Raw genomic sequence first — 18514 nt, forward strand, 5'->3', positions numbered from 1 at the left:
GAAAATTATGCAGTGCTGGTATTCTAGCAAAGTAAGCCTTTAGACATGCCACAGCCTTCTTATGGGAAACAAGATGTCAATTAAAATAAAAAGAACCTGAAAATGCAATATAAAACTCTTGATTCATCCTGCTCCCTTCCGAGTCGATAGCAAAACTCCCATTGACTTCACAGCAGACCCGACAGATAGAAAAGTTTCCTACAGCCTTTTGGCCAGGCCAAGTACGGCCACGTGGACTAATGTTGGAATATTCGGCCATCATACCGAGTATATCGGCCAAAGGCAAGTTTCCAGGCGGGCTTTAGCGAGCGTTCATTAACGACGTCACGCCGTGATGGTTTTTAATAGCAAAGAACGGAAATGGAAAAGCGTCTCCACGTGTCCTACGCATCCTTTAAGCCACCCCAGTTGGCCCCAAAGCTGGCAGCGAGGGCAACAGCCCCAGCGAAACCCCTTCCCACCCTCCACCGCCTCTGCCCGCAGCACCCCCAGCCGGCCTCCGCCGCCGGTCCCGACCCCCGGACCCCCCCCAAACCACCCCCCCCCCCTCCTCCGCCCTACCGGGATTCCCAGCAACCCCAGCAGCTCTCGGGATGAGTCCTGGCCGCCCCCCGGCCCCCCTCCACCGCTTCGCCTCACCGAATCGCCGCTGTGAAAAGAAAAGGAGAAGAGGGGGAACTCCCGCTCCGGCCGCCCCCGATAAAAAGCCGGCGAGGATCCCGACGGCAACCGGGCCCCGCTTCTCCCCTCCCTACCCCGCACCACCATCCCCACCGGCCTCCCCAGCATCGCCCCCAGCATGGAGCGGCGCGGCGGGGCGGGCAGCGGCGGGCGGGGAGCGCCCCGCAGCGCTGCCGCCCGGCTCTGCAGGCGGCCGGCAGGGAACCGGCCGGCGCTGCCGCTGCCCCTTCTCTGCCTGAGCCTCCTCTTGCCCACCCCCGGCCGGGCTCTGCCGCGGCCCCCCCTGGCTCCTCACCGCCTCGCCGAAGGGTTGAATCGCTCCCGGGAGCTGCTGGAAGCCGCCGACGCTTCCCTCCGGCGGTTGAAGGTTCGGCCGGGGGTCCCGGGGGGGGTGAAGTGGGGCTGGGGGATGCGGGTTGGGGAGGGGAGGGGGGCAGGGGGTGGGGGGTGGTAGCCAGGTGGGCAGCGATGGGTTGGGGAGGGCACCGAGGAGGGCAGCGATGGCACCAAGGCGGGCAGTGATGGATTGGTGAGGGCACCGAGGAGAGCAGCGATGGGTTGGGGAGGGTACCCAGGCGGGCAGTGATGGGGCGGTGAGGGTACTGAGGTGGACACTGACAGGGCAGTGAAGGCACCCAGGCAGGCAGCGATGGGTTGGGGAGGGCACCCAGGAGGGCAGCGATGGGTTGGTGAGGGCACCCAGGCGGGCAGTGATGGGTTGGGGAGGGCACCCAGGCAGGCAGCGATGGGTTGGGGAGGGCACCAAGGAGGGCAGCGATGGGTTGGTGAGGGCACCCAGGCGGGCAGTGATGGGGCAGTGATGGCACCAAGGCGGGCAGTGATAGACTGGGGAGGGCACACAGGTGGGCAGCAATGGGGCAGTGATGGCACCCAGGCAAGCAGTGATGGGTTGGTGAGGGTACCCAGGCAGGCAGTGATGGGTTGGTGGTGGTACCCAGGCAGGCAGTGATGGGTTGGTGGTGGTACCCAGGCGGGTAGTGATGGGTTGGTGAACGTACCCAGGTGGGCAGCAATGGGGCAGTGAAGGCACCCAGGCAGGCAGTGATGGGTCGGTGGTGGTACCCAGGCAAGCAGTGAGGGATTGGTGAGGGTACCCAGGCAGGCAGTGATGGGTTGGTGAGGGCACCCAGGGGGGTGGATGCTCTCTGCAGACTCCCTTTAAGACTCTACGCCTGGTCCCTGCTTTCATGCCTCCACTGACCAGCCCTTTAGGATGGGGATTTGCTCAGGTGTCTTTCTCAGCCCTTATTCACCACAACCCCACAGGAGCACACACACCATTAGCGGTGCCAGCAATTTCAGGAGCGCTCTCGTTTTTGAACACTTTCTCTAAGGCCACTGCAGAACTGGCTCAGGAAAGCACTTGCTCACGACTTTGTCGTAGTGTTCATATGTTGCTGCTGGTGTCGCCGGTTTGGTGCTCTAGCATCTTTCTGCACTAAAGCTCCCTGGCAGTAGTGCCAAGGGGATTTTTTTTTTGCTAAAATTCCCTGCTATTGTCGCAAGATTCATCTTGGAGAACCACAAAAAACCCCACCGCTAAATAGGTGCATTGTTCCCACACTTGCAGTGGGTCAGTGAGCACCGTTAAATGTCTATGCAGATGGTATTAGTTATTTTTCACTTTCTAAGAGATACTTTATGTTTAAAACTATAGCGACATAAAGTTCTCAATAGATTCGACATCTGAGAGAATAGTTCAAAGTAACGGAGGCAGTGCGATTTACGACAACATATAAAACAAATCTGTGCAAAGCCTGAGCTTATGCCCACTAAATGCAACTGCCCCATGCATTTCAGTCTCTTAGTCCATTTGCTAGCTTTTGTATTTCACCACGGTCCTCACACAGCCTCATTCCTAGGATTCAGCTAAGCTCAGAGAGCTGTGACACATCACTTATAATTGTGTGTATTTACATATATGTACGCACAGTACCGTGAAGCTGAGTCAATAACCCTTTTTTATTCCCTTTTTAACACAGGACCTCAGCACCCTGGGATTTGAGTGTACCCTTGAAGAGGTTGATCTTGAAGATATCACTAAGAATCAAACCAACACGATAAAAGCTTGCACATCTGAGGATCCAGGGGTAAAAAAAAAATATTGAGTTTCAGCATCATATTTCCGTGGAACAGCCATATAATTCACACTTCCACAAAATCACCATGTCTCATTTCTTCTTTAATTTGCAGACTGGAAACTGTCCAGCACTGGAAAGATCTACTTTTGATACGGTAAATTGCAAGTTTCCCCAAAGAACCCCTTCTTTTGCTCGTCGTATGTTTAAAGCGTTTTAACAACAGATTCCCACATTTCCTAATAATTCTGACTTTTGCAGACTAAATGCCTGCAGGGCATCTATGAGGATCTGAATGCCTACAGGGCAGAGCTGAAGAACTTCAATGATCAAAAGGTGCTAGCAAAGATTGATGAAATGATGAAAGTAAGTATTTCTGTCTCCTTCCTTTCTACTATTTCTGTCTTAAACCAGTTTTTAATTCAGTGCGCTCCATTTTGTAGTCAGTCAAATAGCGACCTTTCTTTAACCTGGCAATTTAAAAGATTGTCCGCTACTGATTTGTCCTAGAGAAGACTTGATTCTTATGAATTATGTCTCTCGCTTCATATTTTTGCCTTGCCGATGTGGTCAATACATCAGGACTCGGACGTATGGCTCCTTAGCAGCCCTCCTTATTTCACGCTGCTCTGCTCTTGCAAGGAGACGGGGTACAGGATTTTCTGCCAGTTCCTCAAAGAACTCAAAAATAGAGTAAAAGATAGAGTAAAAGGGACCTGGCTCTATTTCTCTTCCAAAGACTGAAATACAATACACCTGCTATACTGGATATGACATAGGATGTACTGAACTTTGATAAATAGTCTTACTGACTAGAGGAAATAGATGTTAAAAGCTTGTTGGTTTGTTTAACAAAAGCTACTTAAAAAAAAAAAAGTTAATTGCCTTTGTATTGACACAGCATCTCCCGATAGCCCGGAGATTCTGGCCACGGGCTGATGAGCCCAGTCTAACGGGTCTCTAGACAAAGCTGGCCATGCTGTTTATTAAAAAAGCATCTTTATTCCTGGGCAGAAAGAGCCTTTGTGCATGAATGGCCACTTTCGTCTCAAGGGAAGTACAGCTGCGCATCCTAAGTCTATTAATTATATCATTAAGTATTTCAAATCTCTCATTTACATACATTATTTCTAAGCCTTGCCGTTTATCACTCAGGGGGCAAAAAAAAACCTGAAGAGCTTTACGTGTTAGCCACTTTCTGGTGATAGTTTTTAACAGCCCTACCTCTTCCCAGGCCCTGAAGAGCGGCAGCGGGAGCGTGCCGCAGCCGTCGGCAGGCGCGGGGCTGACCTCCTTCAAGGAGAGGATGAGGCTCTGCAGCATCCTTCACGCCTTCCGAATCCGCACGGTCACCATCAACAGGATGATGAATTACCTCACCTCGGCAGAGACCTCGCTGTAAGCGCCCAGCCCGCCAGCGCTTGGGGTATAAATTTGACCTAGGAACGTTTTGGAGAAAAAAAAAAAGAGTAGGGTCAATACCCTGCCAGGTGGTTGGGGGCGTTTTAAGGAGTCTAGCGCATAATTATTTCACAGAGTTTCTTAGAAATCAGGTTTTAGCGAGCTGTTTTCAGTGCTTTTTTAAGCTATCACGTTCGACTTCTAGATTTCTAGAAAATAAGCTACATTGTAGCACCAAAATGTTCTCAAACCACCGAACACTCAACTGTAATTTGTCTTCACTGTTTTATTTATTCAGCTGTAATTTTCAGGAATTGAAACATATTTATAATAATCAATTTATTTATGATGATATTCCTTATTTATTCTATTTATTGCCTAATAAAATCAAAGTTTGCATAAAAAATGTGGTGACTTTTTTTCTTCCTTGAGATATAGCATGAATCAATATGATAATGTCATATTGATCATACTTTTAAAATACTTGCTGGGATGTAAAGGCATACCATAGTAACATTCAGCACTGGTATCTCAGTTTAAAATCCCTACTCCCACAGACGATCCCCAGCACAGACCGAGTCGTAAGGCAAGCACAACCTCGAGCCTCGGTGCCCTGCTGACCTTATGCAACTGTAATATTTTAATTCCTTCTGCTTGCGAGAACTGGAACAAAGCCAAACTGAAGACCACAGAAATATAATTTTTTAAAAAGGTTCTTGAAGTTGGTTTAAAGAACCTGAAGGTCAAAGACCTTATCATCTCTTTTCGCCACTTGCTACGCTATCCCGTCACCCTCGTTATTACAAACAAGCATCTTCTTTCCCGCTTAGATTTACTGATTTCTGCTTCTGACCAGAGGGTCCTATTAGAGCTTTGGGTTTTATCGTGTATTTTATAGGTGCCCCTGATGGCAAAGTCCCGCCGCTTGTCCCAGATTGAAGAGCCAAGGGCAGCTCTGCCTGGGGCTGGAGAGCCCCCCACGAGCCCACCCTGCCTCCCACAGCTTTTTTTTCCCCCTAAACGCCCCATCAGCAGAAAAGCCCGCGAGGTCCTGGGCACCGACACAGCCCTTTTCCTCGGCCACCCCCTGGGATGTTCGATAACGTGGAGCATCAAGGCTTGGAAAGACGGCCCACGACATACAACAAACTTGCAACGTTTCACCCAATAGCTAAAATAAAAAAATAATCCAAAAAAATCATACGTAAATAGTGTAAATGTTTCCTTTTTAATCCTTATTTTTTAAAAGTATGCTGCTTCTTTCATAAACATACGCAGAGGAAGATGACCAGAAGAATCCTGTGTCTTTAAAAACTAGACAATCTCCCTTATGGCGTCTCCGCTCTCTTCTGCAAGTAGCATTCTTTCCAAACCTTTTCCAATTCTGTAGTACGTGCGTTGCCGACGGAGTAACAGCCTTCGCAGAGATTTTCGCTTTTCCCATTTTAGTTTAAGCACCTAATTCTATTCAAGTTAAAATTAATCAAGTAAAAAAAAAGTATAAAAAGTTGATAATACAGAAAAAAAAATATACAACATTAAAAAATATCTCATGAAAATTGAGACAGGCTATACAGAAAAGTGAAGAAGGAATTCCCAGGAAAATTCAAAGCTGCCTGAGGTCAATAGTGGTGCTCCCGTGAAAGAAAACAGAACCACAGCTTAACAAGGACTGAATGTACGTGAGTATATACAGTAATTATGTATATATACAGTGATTACGCAAAGGAATTTATCTGCAAGTTTAGGATTATTCTTCCCTGATCTTGGGCATCTGTCAGAAATACGATGTACCTCATGATTTTGGCAGTTCAATATTTTTTTTTAAGGGGACGAAAGTCACGGCGTAACTTTTCTCCCTATCTTTCCCTGATGTAAATAAAAACGTTTCCAGATAAGGATCATACACCTGAACAAGGTAAACTGGTTTCTTCCAGTGCTCATGTCTTTTAGGACTGGCTCAAATGAGACAAAGCCGGTTGGCAGTGTTGGGTTTCCCCGAACGTGATGCCCGGCACTCCCGGCCGCGGTGCCGGGATCCACCACACCAGTCATTGCTCCTGAAAGCCTTAGGTGTGCTTGTATCCGCGCAAAATTTCATTTACGTTTCTTGCGAAGAGCCCGCCTAAGCTTTCCGCTGAGCGATGATGCCTTGCGTCTTCTTTCCCGAATCTCGGCGAGACGCCGGAGAAGCGTGACGTGACGCTCCCACCGCGCTCCTTCACCAGCTCAGCACCGCGCCGAGAAACCTGAGGAGAGGAACCCGCACAAACACAGCCAGATTATCTCATCTCTGGAAGTTACTGCAGTATTCAAGTGGAATAATAAATGCGTTAAAATCCTAGGAGACAGCGCAAGGCTACGGTACGGAGAGGTTTGTGAGGCTCAGATGAGCGAGAGAGCACGAGCAGCTCGCCACCCTTTGCAGCCAGGTTGCTTTTAGGGAGAAGAAAGAAAGAACAAAGTTTTGCCTGTTCCAGAAAAAAAATATATTTAGTTTTTGGGAAAGGTTTCCCTTGGCTGGCTGACTTCTCAGCTCAGTGAACAACTTCGGTCTGCAGAAGATGGACCGAACGTAAGGAGCCCCACAGAAATGAGCGGGACCACGCGTGGGCAGTGAGGAAATACGTACACACACACGGGTCTGCAGGACCGAACCGCAGAGTCATCCGTCAGGGGAAGGTGTTAATTAACCCTTCCGAAAATACACAAGAGCAAAGGCCCAAACATCTCTTCTTTGGACTCCCTGAGAAAATGAAGAATTGGCTTGGGTATGTAACACTGACTTATTTGAGCGTGATGGCCAGGTCACGCTGAGAGTACTCTCAACCCAGTCAGTGCAAAAATATTCATTTTCTAAGTTTCTGAAGGGAAGTATAAAAATGCCACAAGAAAGAAAGTCATTGCTAATGTCAGAAGGGAGACAATTTTGACCTACGTAGTAAAACGTGTACTAGGTATTTGGTAAACCCTCTGATGCAAATTCTTAAAATACACCTGAAACACACTGATGTAATTAAATAAATGTAATGGGAAGGCAATACCTTGTAGGGCTTGCAGTATCTCATGGGACGCTTTTTCACGGAGGCTTCTGTACAAAGCTTCTGCAGTTCCGTTGCCTTGTTCTCTGTCTCTCCACTTGCTTAACACCAGAAATTTTTGCATATTAACTTCTTCCTCCGTTGCCTGAATCTGCTCAATGTCTTTCATCTCCATCTGAAGACACTCAATAGCAATTTCTCTCCACTGCCTACCAAACAGCTTTGCGATCACCATCAGCTGTTGATCAGTTAAGATTTTTATTTCAATTCCATCTGAAAAGACATAGAACAGATTTAACACTGCCCTTCTCATTAAACTTGTAACTAAATTACACTATTAGTTCTGCACGTGGCCAGGGGACGTACGATGAAGGTGATCTTATTATTCAGATTATCCGGCAAGCTCAGAGCCACGCGCTGCAGAAAAGCACCGAAGGACTAAGCAGCCTAGCTCACGAAGACGACAACACCGATTGCATGCTGGCTGCTGCTGTAAAGGGGTTTTTTTCCCCATTTATAAGCAGCTGTTCATCCAGCAGAACCTCCCTTGGTACTTTATATTACCAAGCACCCAGAAATTTTGAGACATGTAATGTTAAGGCCACACTAAGCACTCGCTACCTGTCGGCACGTTGAGATGTCTGTTGCTGTCGAAGCCTACGGCTGCTCCAGAAAGGTGATGTTTGTTTTTCCTTTAATTACCACGGCTCCGAAGTCTCAGCCCGCGCTGTTACACAGACTGAGCCGCTTTCCGCATAAACCTGAGGTTCTGAGGGATGGAAGCTCTCCCTCTGGTGGCTACATGCACACATAAACAAACACCTACATGGCTACTTCTGCTGATTTTTTTGTCACTGACTTATTGAACTAACATTATTTCTTCTCTATTTTTTCCAACAAACTATTAGTAAATGAGTAGTTCCCGGGTGGGAGCTCCCAGCCAGCGAGTATCTCTGACCATCAGGACATCACATGTCAACAATGAGTGGGAGCTCTTTTTTTTTTATTATTACTTTTTTTCTAGAAAAACTTAGCCTGTTATGGCTCAGGAGATATCCCAAATGCAAAATCTGAGACACGTAGTGGAAATCTCTTTCAAAAACAGCCACTATTTCCCAGTCCTAGAAGACAATATCATTTTAGCTGTCCCTTACAAAGCAAATTTCCTAGCTGTTTTTCCCCATTTACTTACCCAATGAACGACAGTGTACTAAAGCATACCAATGTAGGTACAAATTCCGCACCTACAAAAGCAGTGCTTTCTCCTCCCCTATTTCCTGCTCAGATTTGTGCATTCTTTAAAAGAGTGAGCTCAGGTTCAATTCATGGGCTACAAAAAGAAAAAAAACCAACTCAAACCTGTTATATTAAACAACACAGAAATGCTCTACCTGCAGTATTGCCAGTCTTTTGCTTTTTGCTGCAGAGCTCGTCTTCTTCCAAAATGCTGAGGGCTGGTTTCCGTTTTTTGACATCTAAGAAGCAAGCGAGAGGTGATGTTACTTCTTTCGTGTCACCTGAGCTACAACAGCAAGCCCGGTACCCAGAGAATAAGCAACCCCGACTTATCTTCAGATTGACTTACTACTGACTGTGCTTCTTTTCTGCTCGTTTTTGTTCTGATCGTAATGTATCCAGTCACCTGGGAAACAGTTTTCAGAGGAAACAAAAGGTGAGGGAGGAATTCCCACTGCTATGCCCTACATCAAACAATTCTCAGGCACAAAACCAAGCTGCTGGGTGGATTCCAGCTGCTGAGCTAAGATTTCACATAATGAGATGATTTTTCTCCTTGTATCCGATGTGCTGCAGCACGCCATCTATAATATGCAATAGAGATTGCATATTATTCCCAGTAAGTAAAACTAAAGCGGAGCATCCTCCCGCACACCCCGCAGCCGTCACAACATCCACTACCCGACCTCCCGGAGCTCTTCTCTTTGTGTTTTATCAACTCCGGCTCCAAACCTCGCGATTTTAACGGCGGGAATTTAGGTGCATCTAAGGGTGGAATTATACCCCAACTCCTGCATCTTTTCCGCAGGACCGAACTAGCCGTGGGAAGACCAAAGACTCACTCTCCCTTAGTCTTGCTTTCCATACGGTCGCATCAGACTCCAGCTCAACCAAAGACAAGGTGAAGTCGTCGGGTTTCTCCAAATAGACTTCAATGTAACTTTTTAGTTTCAAGAGAGATCCATCAACAAATTCAATTTCCTATACAATGTAAATATGTTAAAAATAAATATTTATCCAACACGTAAGCTAAAGAGGAGGTATTTGGCTGTTGGCACAGATCTGAGCCCAACCCCAGTCTCCCCAGGGTGTTGCTGTTGACTTCAGCATCAGGATTTCATCCCCAAATTTTAGGGCTCTATGAGGCAAATGCTTTCTGCCGCAATGGCAAATGAATGTGAAAAATGCCCTTAATGCCAGTGCAGGAACGTACAGGAAAAGCCATTTTGTGTCATGTTTCTAATTAAGCGGCCATGCACGAAAAGAGGGTTGTGTAAGGGACTTACCTCTGGAGTTATTTCAGCTTCTGGCTCGCAAATTAATCTATACCTCTTCCCTTTCTGAAGTAATTTTTGGCATACAGGGGGCTTGTCAATTTTAACAAACTTCTTATTTGAATGTTTTACAGCTCTTGAGATATCCTGAAATTTAAAAATACAATTTAAATTTAAAAATACAATTTAAAGGTTACTCACCTCAGTAAAGGAATTAACATTTAAAACCTGTGCTAATGCGGCTCCTTGGGCTCTTCTCTGTCCCCAGCTCTATGAAATGTCTGCGACCTGTCCCATAAGGCAAACTTTACAGAAAGCTGTGCACTAAACACCATCCTCAAAAAACATCAAATAAACTTCTTCAGCTATTGTGCTACCTGGGTGAAATTAGACAGAAGAGTTTGCGACCCGAATAAAAGGAAGGTTATTCGTTGCTGTCCTCTCCTACTGTTTGCCTACGAATCGTAGCGGGGAACGGGTGGGAGGACAAGAAGCCCTTTCAGACGTAAATCCTGAGCTCCGTGGATTTTGGCGGCGAACAGGTTTCTGATGTATTTCTTTTCTGAAGCATCGCACCCTAACTTGGCAGACCTTTTCGGTACGGAAGTCTCATTATACATGTACATCGCTATTGCCTGCAAACAGTAGGGCGAGAGAAGAGCATCTCTCCGCCGTACCCATCCTCCGCGTAGCACCCCCATAACCAGCCCTGCCCGTGTGTCTCTACGTCGTCCCACCCTAGACCCCCCCGACACGAGCCATACCTTTATAAAGGAGTCGTTGTTTGTAGCCACGTAGACCCGAAAGGATAAGGAGGGATGCTCGTCGACGACTTTGTAGAGGATGACGGCACCGTGGTACTGCACCGGCTCCTGGCTCTGGATGAGGGGTCCCACCGGCGAGAGCGAGCTCACCAGCCACTTGACGTGCGAGGCCGAGTAGTCGGCGGAGGGCTCGATGGCTGCCCCCTCGCCTTTGACGTGCAAAACCTTGAAGGCCATGCCGGCGCCATGATCTGCGGGGACGCGGGGCTGTCTCAGCACCTCCCGCGCCGGGGAGCCGGCAGACACCCCCCCCACCCAACCCCGCACCCGCCGGCACTCACCGCCGAGGCAGAGGGAGTGGGGAAACTGGATGGAGGTGAGAGCCGGCGTCGAGTCGCAGCGCACGTCGAAGAGGGGGCCGCCCACGATCCACGGCTTTTCCACGAGGTTGGCGTATTTGCTCCAGGATAAGAGGGAATATGTGATTTTGACGGCCCCCGTTACCTCAAAAATCAAGCCCGTGAGGCTGCACTGGTAGGTCCCCTCTGCGTCCAGCTGCACCCTGCCGTGGGCAAGAGTCACCCGGTTAGTTTATTTTCCACCGCCTAGTAAATACCGTTAACAATGTGCTTTGCAAGGGATAACAGAGAAACTCCCTTCCCAACAAGCGCAAGGCACTTTATCTGAATAGCACAGAAGCCACAACATTTTTTTCTCTCCAGTCTCAATGTTTAAACAATCGCTGGAGTGTTAAAAACTGGCCAGGAGGACCCAGCCAGTGCACGCAAAATAGCTGTCATGAACGTTTTGCATAACGTTTCCTGCAAACGAGGCAGCTGCTTTTACACAAAGGGCTCAGCCCGGCTCCCGTCGACGTCGGAGCCAACACCGTACGCCGACAGCATCGACATCGTACACAGACAACAGCAACATCACACACGGACATCACCAACGTCACACACCGGTGACAACTTCCAAGACAGAGAGAGGGCGAACAAGGCTGGCATCCAGAGAAAAATGCAAGGTCAGTGCGAACGGGGAGGATGAGTATTCCTGTGAAGCAGGGCAAGACCCCTCACGTGCGTCCGGACTAAAACAAGCATGTAAAAATGTGCCTGATGTTAATCACTGCAGCAAGACGAGGCAGGCAGGAAGCCATCCTAAGAGCTTTTTTGGACCAGGATCCAGATGCAGCAGGGGCCGCTGCTCTAAGTTGTTTATTTTTAAGGATTTGGGGGCATCTTCTGGTATAACTTCAAATGTATCTGTGCAGCAAATTAGTCTTTTTCCCCGCTTAAACCGAAGAGAGAAGTATCTTGATGAGAACAATGTAAATGGATACCCATTATATTAAAAAAATCCATACACATATTGTCCTCCAGAAAGCATCCTAGGGGTCACTTCCTCCTTCTGGTCCTATAAATAGATTTAAAAAAAAAAACATATTTAAAAAGGTGATGAGAGAGCAGAAATACGTTCTGCAAATTGTCTCATGAAAAATATGTGCTTTTTTTTTTTTTTATAAACGTACATTTTCATTTCTGCAATGCTCACAGGGTGGCAGACACTTCACTCCTAGTGAGAAAACAGGAAGATGATCAGCTCATGAAAAGCAAAGTAATTAAGCATTCAGAAAAAAAACCCCAGCCCTCAAGAGATCTGTTACTACCTGATTCATTGCAGCGCGCTAGCGATTCCTTCTCCTCCTCTTCTTCATCTACAAAAAAGAGGTTGCAGCAAACACCTCAGCCTCCAGCGGGTTTCTGCTCCCATATACAGCAGGGACAACCCACCAATTTAATTTGCTTCCGTTCATAAAAACCTAAGGAGAATATTCCTAGGACTAAGTTCTTGCAGGCACACTTGCACACCTGTTTGTCCGTGCTTTGCACAGCGTGGGGATGAAGCTGAACCTCAGGATACAATTTTTGTCAAAAGCTCGTAGCTTGGCCAAACTACCGGAAATTTCCACTGGGGTTAAAAACTCAGATTCATCCCCGGGACGAGTCTCACTGTGCCAAGTACAAAGTTCAACCACCCGGCGTGGAAGCTGGCAACGGCGCTTCCCCGCGAGCAGGTTAACCGTGCTGCTTGCAGTGGATTTGTCCCTAAAATGTTTGAAAAGTGCCTGAATCCTCCTTATTAACCCCGCAACGCAACAGAAAGCAAGCAGAGCCGACGCATCGGGCAAAAGCTTTTAGCCCAAAGGGTGGATTTGGCAGGAGCCGCTCGCTCCCGCTCCCCGTCCCACCAAAACCCCTCCCTGCAAGCTGGGACTCCAGCCGGGCTGTCCCAAAGTCATCCCGGGACATCAACGCCCTCCCGGGCAGGCAGATGTGGGAGAGGCGAAAAAACGTCTCGCTGCAGCGAACGGCCTGGAAAACATCAGGCAAACACCACCCAGCGCGTTGGCTCCCTTCCCGCGGCCAGGCTATTTCAGTCCCCGAGCCGCGGCGGGGTTTGCGGCGACCCCGTGGCAGGCAGAAATTCGGCTCGGCTCCGTCCGGCATCTCCCCGCGCCCCCAGCCCCGCGCCGGGCTCCGTTTGCGGAGAAAACCGCGTGCACCCCCGGGCGAACCCCCTTCCTGGGTGCGTGCTCTTCGGCAAGTCGTTTTACCGAAAGACGTGGAGGGGGACGGCCGGACCAGCTCCTAAATCGCTCTCCTGCCGTCACCTCTCGCTACCCTCGTGCATCCCTTACCCGTGGTGGCTTCCTCGCGCCTTGCGAGACGGATATAAGGAAGAAAATAAAAGCACGCTCACCCGACCTCCTTCCATCCAGCTCTTCCGCATCTGATGAGAAAAAGCTTTGTAATTATTTAACTAAAGACCATCAATCTTACATGAAACCAGAATAAACTGCTGGTGGTGTAAGCCGTGTAAGCGCAAACCCGCAGGCTTTTCATCAACAGCAAACGCTTCCTTTAATTCTTTTCCTGTCCATCCTGTTTTGCCACTTTTGCTGCCAACTCTCGAGCAGATTTATAGCCTCTTGGTGTTTGGACAACTAGTGTGGTGTAAAAACATCTGCGGGTATTGTGTCTATGTGGCTAAAGCAACATTAGCTGCTGCTCCTCTATTATTGCCCTGCTCAAAACTGAGCGGCTGGGAAATCATTTGCTCACAAAAACATCATTCTCCTTTTCAGCACGCGATCACTGAATTAACAGTCTTATGCAATAACCCTGCAACCACTCCCACGAAAAGCAGCTGGTTTAAACTGAACGTAAATTTTCAGAAGAGGAAACACAAAAATCGCGACGCGATGCTCACCTGACTCCTCTTCCAAGCTACTGCTGGAGCTGTTTTCGGAACTGTCCTCTCCTTAACAAAATTACACCCCGTTAGTCACAGGCAGAATGAAATCAAGCAATGCCACCGGTAAGGAAAGGGATACATCTAGAAGCTTAAACACACCAGATTGGTCAGCCAGCTAGATAATATAGGAGCAGAAAAAGGTACTGAGGCACCCTTAGGCAGAGAGGAGCATCAGAGCATCAAATCCCAGCACCAGGGGAGACTCAGGGGTCACCCAGGCCCTTCTGAAGGGTACGGGTGACGTTCGAGATGCTTAATTTTAATGTTTTCTGCAACCTGGGACTATTTTGGAGCTTCACCTGTGGCACGTCCCAGTCCACCCAGTTAAATTACGGTTTTCCGTGGCACACACGTGAGGTGGGAGAAGCATCGGTGGGAGCCGGCGCGTCCCACCAGTGACGCGACTCACGGGGATGCGCCACACGTGGCTTCCACAAATTATTCTGCCAAACATAAGTCGAAGAGAAACCGGTATCGCAAAGCAAGCGACTTGAGCTGCGGCAGCGTCTGCCGGGGTTCTATCAACGTTGCGGGGAAACGGCGGGTGCGAGGCCGGCCACGCCACCCCTCGCGCGGGGAAAACCCGCAGCCACGCGTGTGCTCACCCGCCGGGTGCTCCTCGGCCGAGCCCTCTCCCTCCGCGCCGCCGGCCGCCACCTCTGCAAGAGAAAAGCGGTCGGGGGATTTAAGCTTGAAAGAGATTTAACTCTTCTCTTGGTGGTTATGTGCTAGGGAGGTCAGAGGAAGGGAATAAAGAGCAAAGGAATACGAATTTTAAAAATCAGTATAAAAAAACCCAAAGCTCTTAAGCTAAGGCATTACCCTCCGCTTTTTAAAGCCCGCCATTATAAAATAGGCATTTCCATTCCAAAGGATGGGCATTTCTTGTAACAAACCCATGTGAAGCGCTGTATTCCACAAAACTACCATACCTTTTTCATCTGAAGAGAGGGACTCGGCTCCGCTGGAAGACAAAACGGGAAATAACATCAGCAGATCCATCAGCCCTTTGCTGCGTCTCCACACAAGCCGGCATTTACCCACCTCCCTGCCCACCGACATCGCTCCCTGGCTTTGGGCAAGCAATCCGAGGCTATAAGGTAACTTAGGATGGGGGATTGGTGATTAAAAATTAGTTTTCTCTAACATCACCCGTGGCCCTGGCTCTCGCCCTTGCCATGCCGGGGACGCCTGGCTCTGCTGCACGTGTTTCCCACCGGCACAAGCCCTCGGCCCCGGCCCCTTTTGCAAAGCACCCGGACTTTTTGTGCCAGGCACCCGTGGGTTTTGGTGGCGATCCCACCGATCTTCTTCAGCGAGGCACGAAGCTCAGATAAACGTGGTGGCTCAGACGTGGCAGACGACCCCAACAGAGCCCATCACCCCTTTGCGGCCCGTGGCAAATTCAGACCAACCCTCAGCCTCCATTCGCTCTTGAAAAAGGGAAACGTGCTGGTTTTATCATTTACGGATAAAGATCAGGTCTGGAAACCTTTCTGCGAAGCTCCACAAAGCTCCACAACGTCCTTCCTGCGGCCCCACCGAATAACCACCGTAAAAGCTGCCGCCGAGGAAGGGAATTGGGCGCCGTTACCATAAAGCGGCAGGTGACATCCAGCTCTCCTTCGCTTCGGCGGCACGAGCAAATATCTCAGCCCCTCGCCCTGCCAGCGGCCAGCTGGAACAGCAGCCGCGCACACCACGCGGGCAGGGAAAGAGCATCTACCCCCTCGTTTTTTTGGAGGCAGGTGAGGGATTCCGGCGCTGCCCCGGCGATGCCAGGGGATCCCGGCAATGCCAAGAGATGGCAGCGATGGTGAGGGATGCCGGTGATGGCGAGGGATCCCGGTGATGGCGAGGGATCCCGGCGATGCCGAGCGATGCCGGCGATGCCGAGGGATGCCGGCGATGGCGAAGCCACGCTGCGGCAGTTGCTTTTCGGCAGCTCAGCTCAGGAGACCGGTTTTGCCCATCCTGGGCTGCCGCTGTGCATCCACAGCCCATCGGCTCTGGGCCCCTGTGAGCGCTGGGGCAGCTCAAACACGAAATTAAAAAAAAAATCAAAAACGAATAGGTGGTGGTGGTAGAGGCAGGAGATTAAATCTCCTAACGTATGGCTGAGGCACTAGGGGAAGTGATGTGAGCAAGGGGGGTCCTGGGCGAAGCACGGCGGGGTAGGCGACTGCGTGGGGATGCTCCCACGGAGCCTGGAGCTGTAAGAGTTTGTCAGTCAAGGGCAGGGAAAACGGTGCAGGTTAGGCACGGAGGAGAAACTGGGCAAGGGTTTTCGCTGCAGGCACGAATGGGGAATTACACAACGGGGTTTGCGCTTCCAAACTGTATCTTAAAAAAAAAAAAAAGTAAATAACGACATAGTATCTGCAAGGTTGGACAAAGCCAGGATATACCCCAGAGACGGCGCCTGAGCCAAGTGCTGTTTGTGCAACTTGCTAAATAAGGTTTGCTTATCCCCCTTTGTGGTTGCAATTCTCTCCTCCTAAGCTAAAAAAAACACACTTGCGGGGAGAGAAGCAGAAAAAGAAAAAAAGAAAAAAGAAAAAAAAAAAAGAAAAAAAACCACCAAACAAAAAAACCCCAACCGATGTCAGCCCTGTTTGCTATAAGAAACGCTTTGCCCGCAATTAATTACAGTCAGGAAGAAAGCCACTGTCAGCTCGACCCTCCCGCCCTGCAAAACCCTCATGTCGCGATATTGTTTCTGAGCTGACCCAGCTGGCGAGCGCAGCTTTCAAGACAAAAAAAGCTCCAAGCGGGCTCGTTTCTAAAGGCCCCCCCCCCGCCCCGAGCCCGGTTGTAGCGATACCCGCCGGGCAACCGGGGCGGAGCGGGGAGGGCCCCGGGGGGGGAGCCCGGGGCGGAGCGGGGGCGGCGGAGCGGGAACGCCGCTGGCTCGGCCGGAGCTTTTGTCTGCCGAGGATGAGGAGAGGGGCTGGGGGGGGAGAGGAGGAGGAGGAGGAGGAGGAGGAAGGGGGGGGGGGTTTGGGGAGCCCCCGCTGCAGGTGCAAGGCTGGGCCTTGGGCCCCAAAACCGCTGGTGATGGGATGGGATGGGGGGGGGCGCCCCTTTGGGCTGTGACCCCCTTCGCTGGGGTCCGGCAGGGTGGGGGAGATTGGGGGGGGGGACACTGGAGGGAATGGGGAAGGAGGGGGGGGGGATGGAGGAGAAAGGAGGATGCTGGGGGATGGGGCGGGGGGGTGGGGAGGATGCTGGGGGGGCAGGAGGGGCATCAGGAGAGGTCTGGGGGGGGTAATAGGGGCGGGGGGTGGGCAGGGGATGCCGGGGGGGGGGGCGGGGATGCTGGAGAAGGGGGGGGGGGGGCGGAGATGCTGGAGAAGAGGGGGGGGAGCCGGGGATGCTGGGGAGGCCCCCGGCAGGCGGGAAACGCGGCGGCGGGGCGGTACATGGCGGCGGGGAGGGGGGGGGACCCCCCGATCCCATTCCCCCCCCCATCCCCGCTCACCTGTCGGTCTCCTGCCCGCGGCGGGACATCGCGGCCGGAGGCGGGAGCGGCGCGGGAACCTGGCGGGGAAAGCGCTCCGCCTCCCCGCGGCTGGGGGCGGGGCCAGCAGAGGCCACGCCCGCGCCACACCCCCTCCGCCGCGCCACGCCCCCCCCCTCCGGCGCGCAGCGTGCCGCGGTTCCCGCTGCCCGTCTGTGCATAAGCCGGGGGACGTATGGCTGCTATAAGGCACCCACGGCCCCAGGTACTACGGAGGTACTACGGTGTGTTAGGTACGGCCTGTAGGGAGGCGCGTGTACGCGCACTCGTGCGCCTGGTGCGCACCCACGTGCCGCACAGCTGCGTACCTATATGTGCACGTATATCACACGTACACACACGCTCTCTCAGTATAGGTACCGATATACATAGCATACCTTCATAAATATATCTATACTCTTCATATACCGGACATACTAGGTATTACATATTAGAAAAGACTAGAGGTATGGTATATACATACTAGATACAGAGTGTCTATAGGTATATGTCACTATATACAGTAAAAACACCTCACCTCTGCACACACAGGGTATTTAGGCACAGCCCTCACACCCACCGGTGGTGGCAGGGACAGGGGGTCCACACTGCGGGGGGACAGGCAGGTTGTGCCCCAACTCGGCCCCATAGGTTGGCACCGCCATCGGCTTCCCGGCTGGTGCCATATGGGAATCCAGGGAACGCAAGGGCGGGAATGTGCTGCCGTTGACGCTGCCGCCGGTGCCATTCCCATTTCCCTTTTCCTAACCCTGCGAGCAGGCAGGGTGCGAGGACTGCCAGCGCCCAGGGACACCCTGGCATCACCCACCGTCCTCTGCCGGTGGGAAATGCCGTGGGCAGCTCCGCAGTTCGGGAAGGGAAAATGCCAAATGCAGCCCTCGCGGCTGGCGTGCCAGGATCTGCCTCTGCGGTGCTGGCAGAGCTGCCTATTAAAAAAATAAAATGAAATAAAATTAAAAAAAAAAACAAACCAGCCTAAACTTGCAGCAGCACATAAGTCTTTTGTTGTTTTTTTTTAAAAAAAAAGGGAATATAAGCTTCTCCACCAGAAGCATTTTGGTAATAAAGTGCTCCTGGAGCATCTAAGGTGCCCCTAGCATTGGAGCAAATCTCACCAAATGGCACACACCTCTTCAGGGCAGTAAAAGATCCCTGCGAGATCCTGCCGAGCCCGGCAGCC

General features: G+C 50.7%; 2 protein-coding genes across 5 annotated transcripts; one reads left to right on the forward strand and one right to left on the reverse strand.

Moving 5' to 3' along the window:
- Window positions 1–799: 799 nt before the first annotated feature.
- IL12A (interleukin 12A) lies at window positions 800–4185 on the forward strand. The gene is made up of 5 exons (XM_075031313.1): window positions 800–1048; window positions 2685–2792; window positions 2896–2937; window positions 3042–3146; window positions 4015–4185. Exons 1-5 carry the CDS (start codon window positions 800–802, stop codon window positions 4180–4182), a joined length of 672 nt encoding a protein of 223 aa, XP_074887414.1. The 3' UTR covers window positions 4183–4185.
- Window positions 4186–4413: 228 nt separating this feature from the next.
- On the reverse strand, window positions 4414–17373 carry LOC142032563 (caspase recruitment domain-containing protein 8-like). 4 transcript variants are annotated; one of them, XM_075031308.1, is made up of 16 exons: window positions 17296–17373; window positions 14747–14778; window positions 14420–14473; window positions 13770–13820; window positions 13260–13289; window positions 12166–12213; window positions 12028–12071; window positions 11863–11912; window positions 10838–11058; window positions 10497–10747; window positions 9745–9879; window positions 9301–9439; window positions 8808–8864; window positions 8614–8697; window positions 7226–7495; window positions 4414–6430 (listed from the first exon to the last, which is right to left on the reverse strand). In XM_075031308.1, the coding sequence occupies exons 1-16, from the start codon at window positions 17322–17324 to the stop codon at window positions 6411–6413; spliced, it is 1515 nt and encodes a 504-aa protein (XP_074887409.1). In that variant the 5' UTR covers window positions 17325–17373; the 3' UTR covers window positions 4414–6410. The 4 variants fall into 4 exon arrangements, with proteins under 4 accessions (XP_074887409.1, XP_074887412.1, XP_074887413.1 ...); XM_075031311.1 differs by lacking the exon at window positions 4414–6430 and having other exon boundaries at window positions 7256–7495; window positions 9242–9439; XM_075031312.1 differs by lacking the exon at window positions 4414–6430 and having other exon boundaries at window positions 7319–8020.
- Window positions 17374–18514: the final 1141 nt, after the last annotated feature.

Source organism: Buteo buteo, chromosome 7, assembly GCF_964188355.1.
Source record: "Buteo buteo chromosome 7, bButBut1.hap1.1, whole genome shotgun sequence".
In the NCBI taxonomy this organism is placed as follows: Eukaryota; Metazoa; Chordata; class Aves; order Accipitriformes; family Accipitridae; genus Buteo; species Buteo buteo.

What these genes read in the sequence shown, in the direction of transcription:
- IL12A (XM_075031313.1), top strand. Translation starts at nt 800, where the DNA reads ATGGAGCGGCGCGGCGGGGCGGGCAGCGGCGGGCGGGGAGCGCCCCGC. An exon ending in GCACATCTGAGGATCCAGGG is followed by an intron (nt 2,793 to 2,895) that starts GTAAAAAAAAAA and finishes TTTAATTTGCAG; the next exon opens with ACTGGAAACTGTCCAGCACT. An exon ending in AGATTGATGAAATGATGAAA is followed by an intron (nt 3,147 to 4,014) that starts GTAAGTATTTCT and finishes ACCTCTTCCCAG; the next exon opens with GCCCTGAAGAGCGGCAGCGG.
- LOC142032563 (XM_075031308.1), bottom strand. Translation starts at nt 17,324, where the DNA reads ATGTCCCGCCGCGGGCAGGAGACCGACAG. An exon ending in AAGCTGAAATAACTCCAGAG is followed by an intron (nt 9,440 to 9,744) that starts GTAAGTCCCTTA and finishes TACATTGTATAG; the next exon opens with GAAATTGAATTTGTTGATGG. An exon ending in GATACTGCAAGCCCTACAAG is followed by an intron (nt 6,431 to 7,225) that starts GTATTGCCTTCC and finishes TCCTCTCCTCAG; the next exon opens with GTTTCTCGGCGCGGTGCTGA.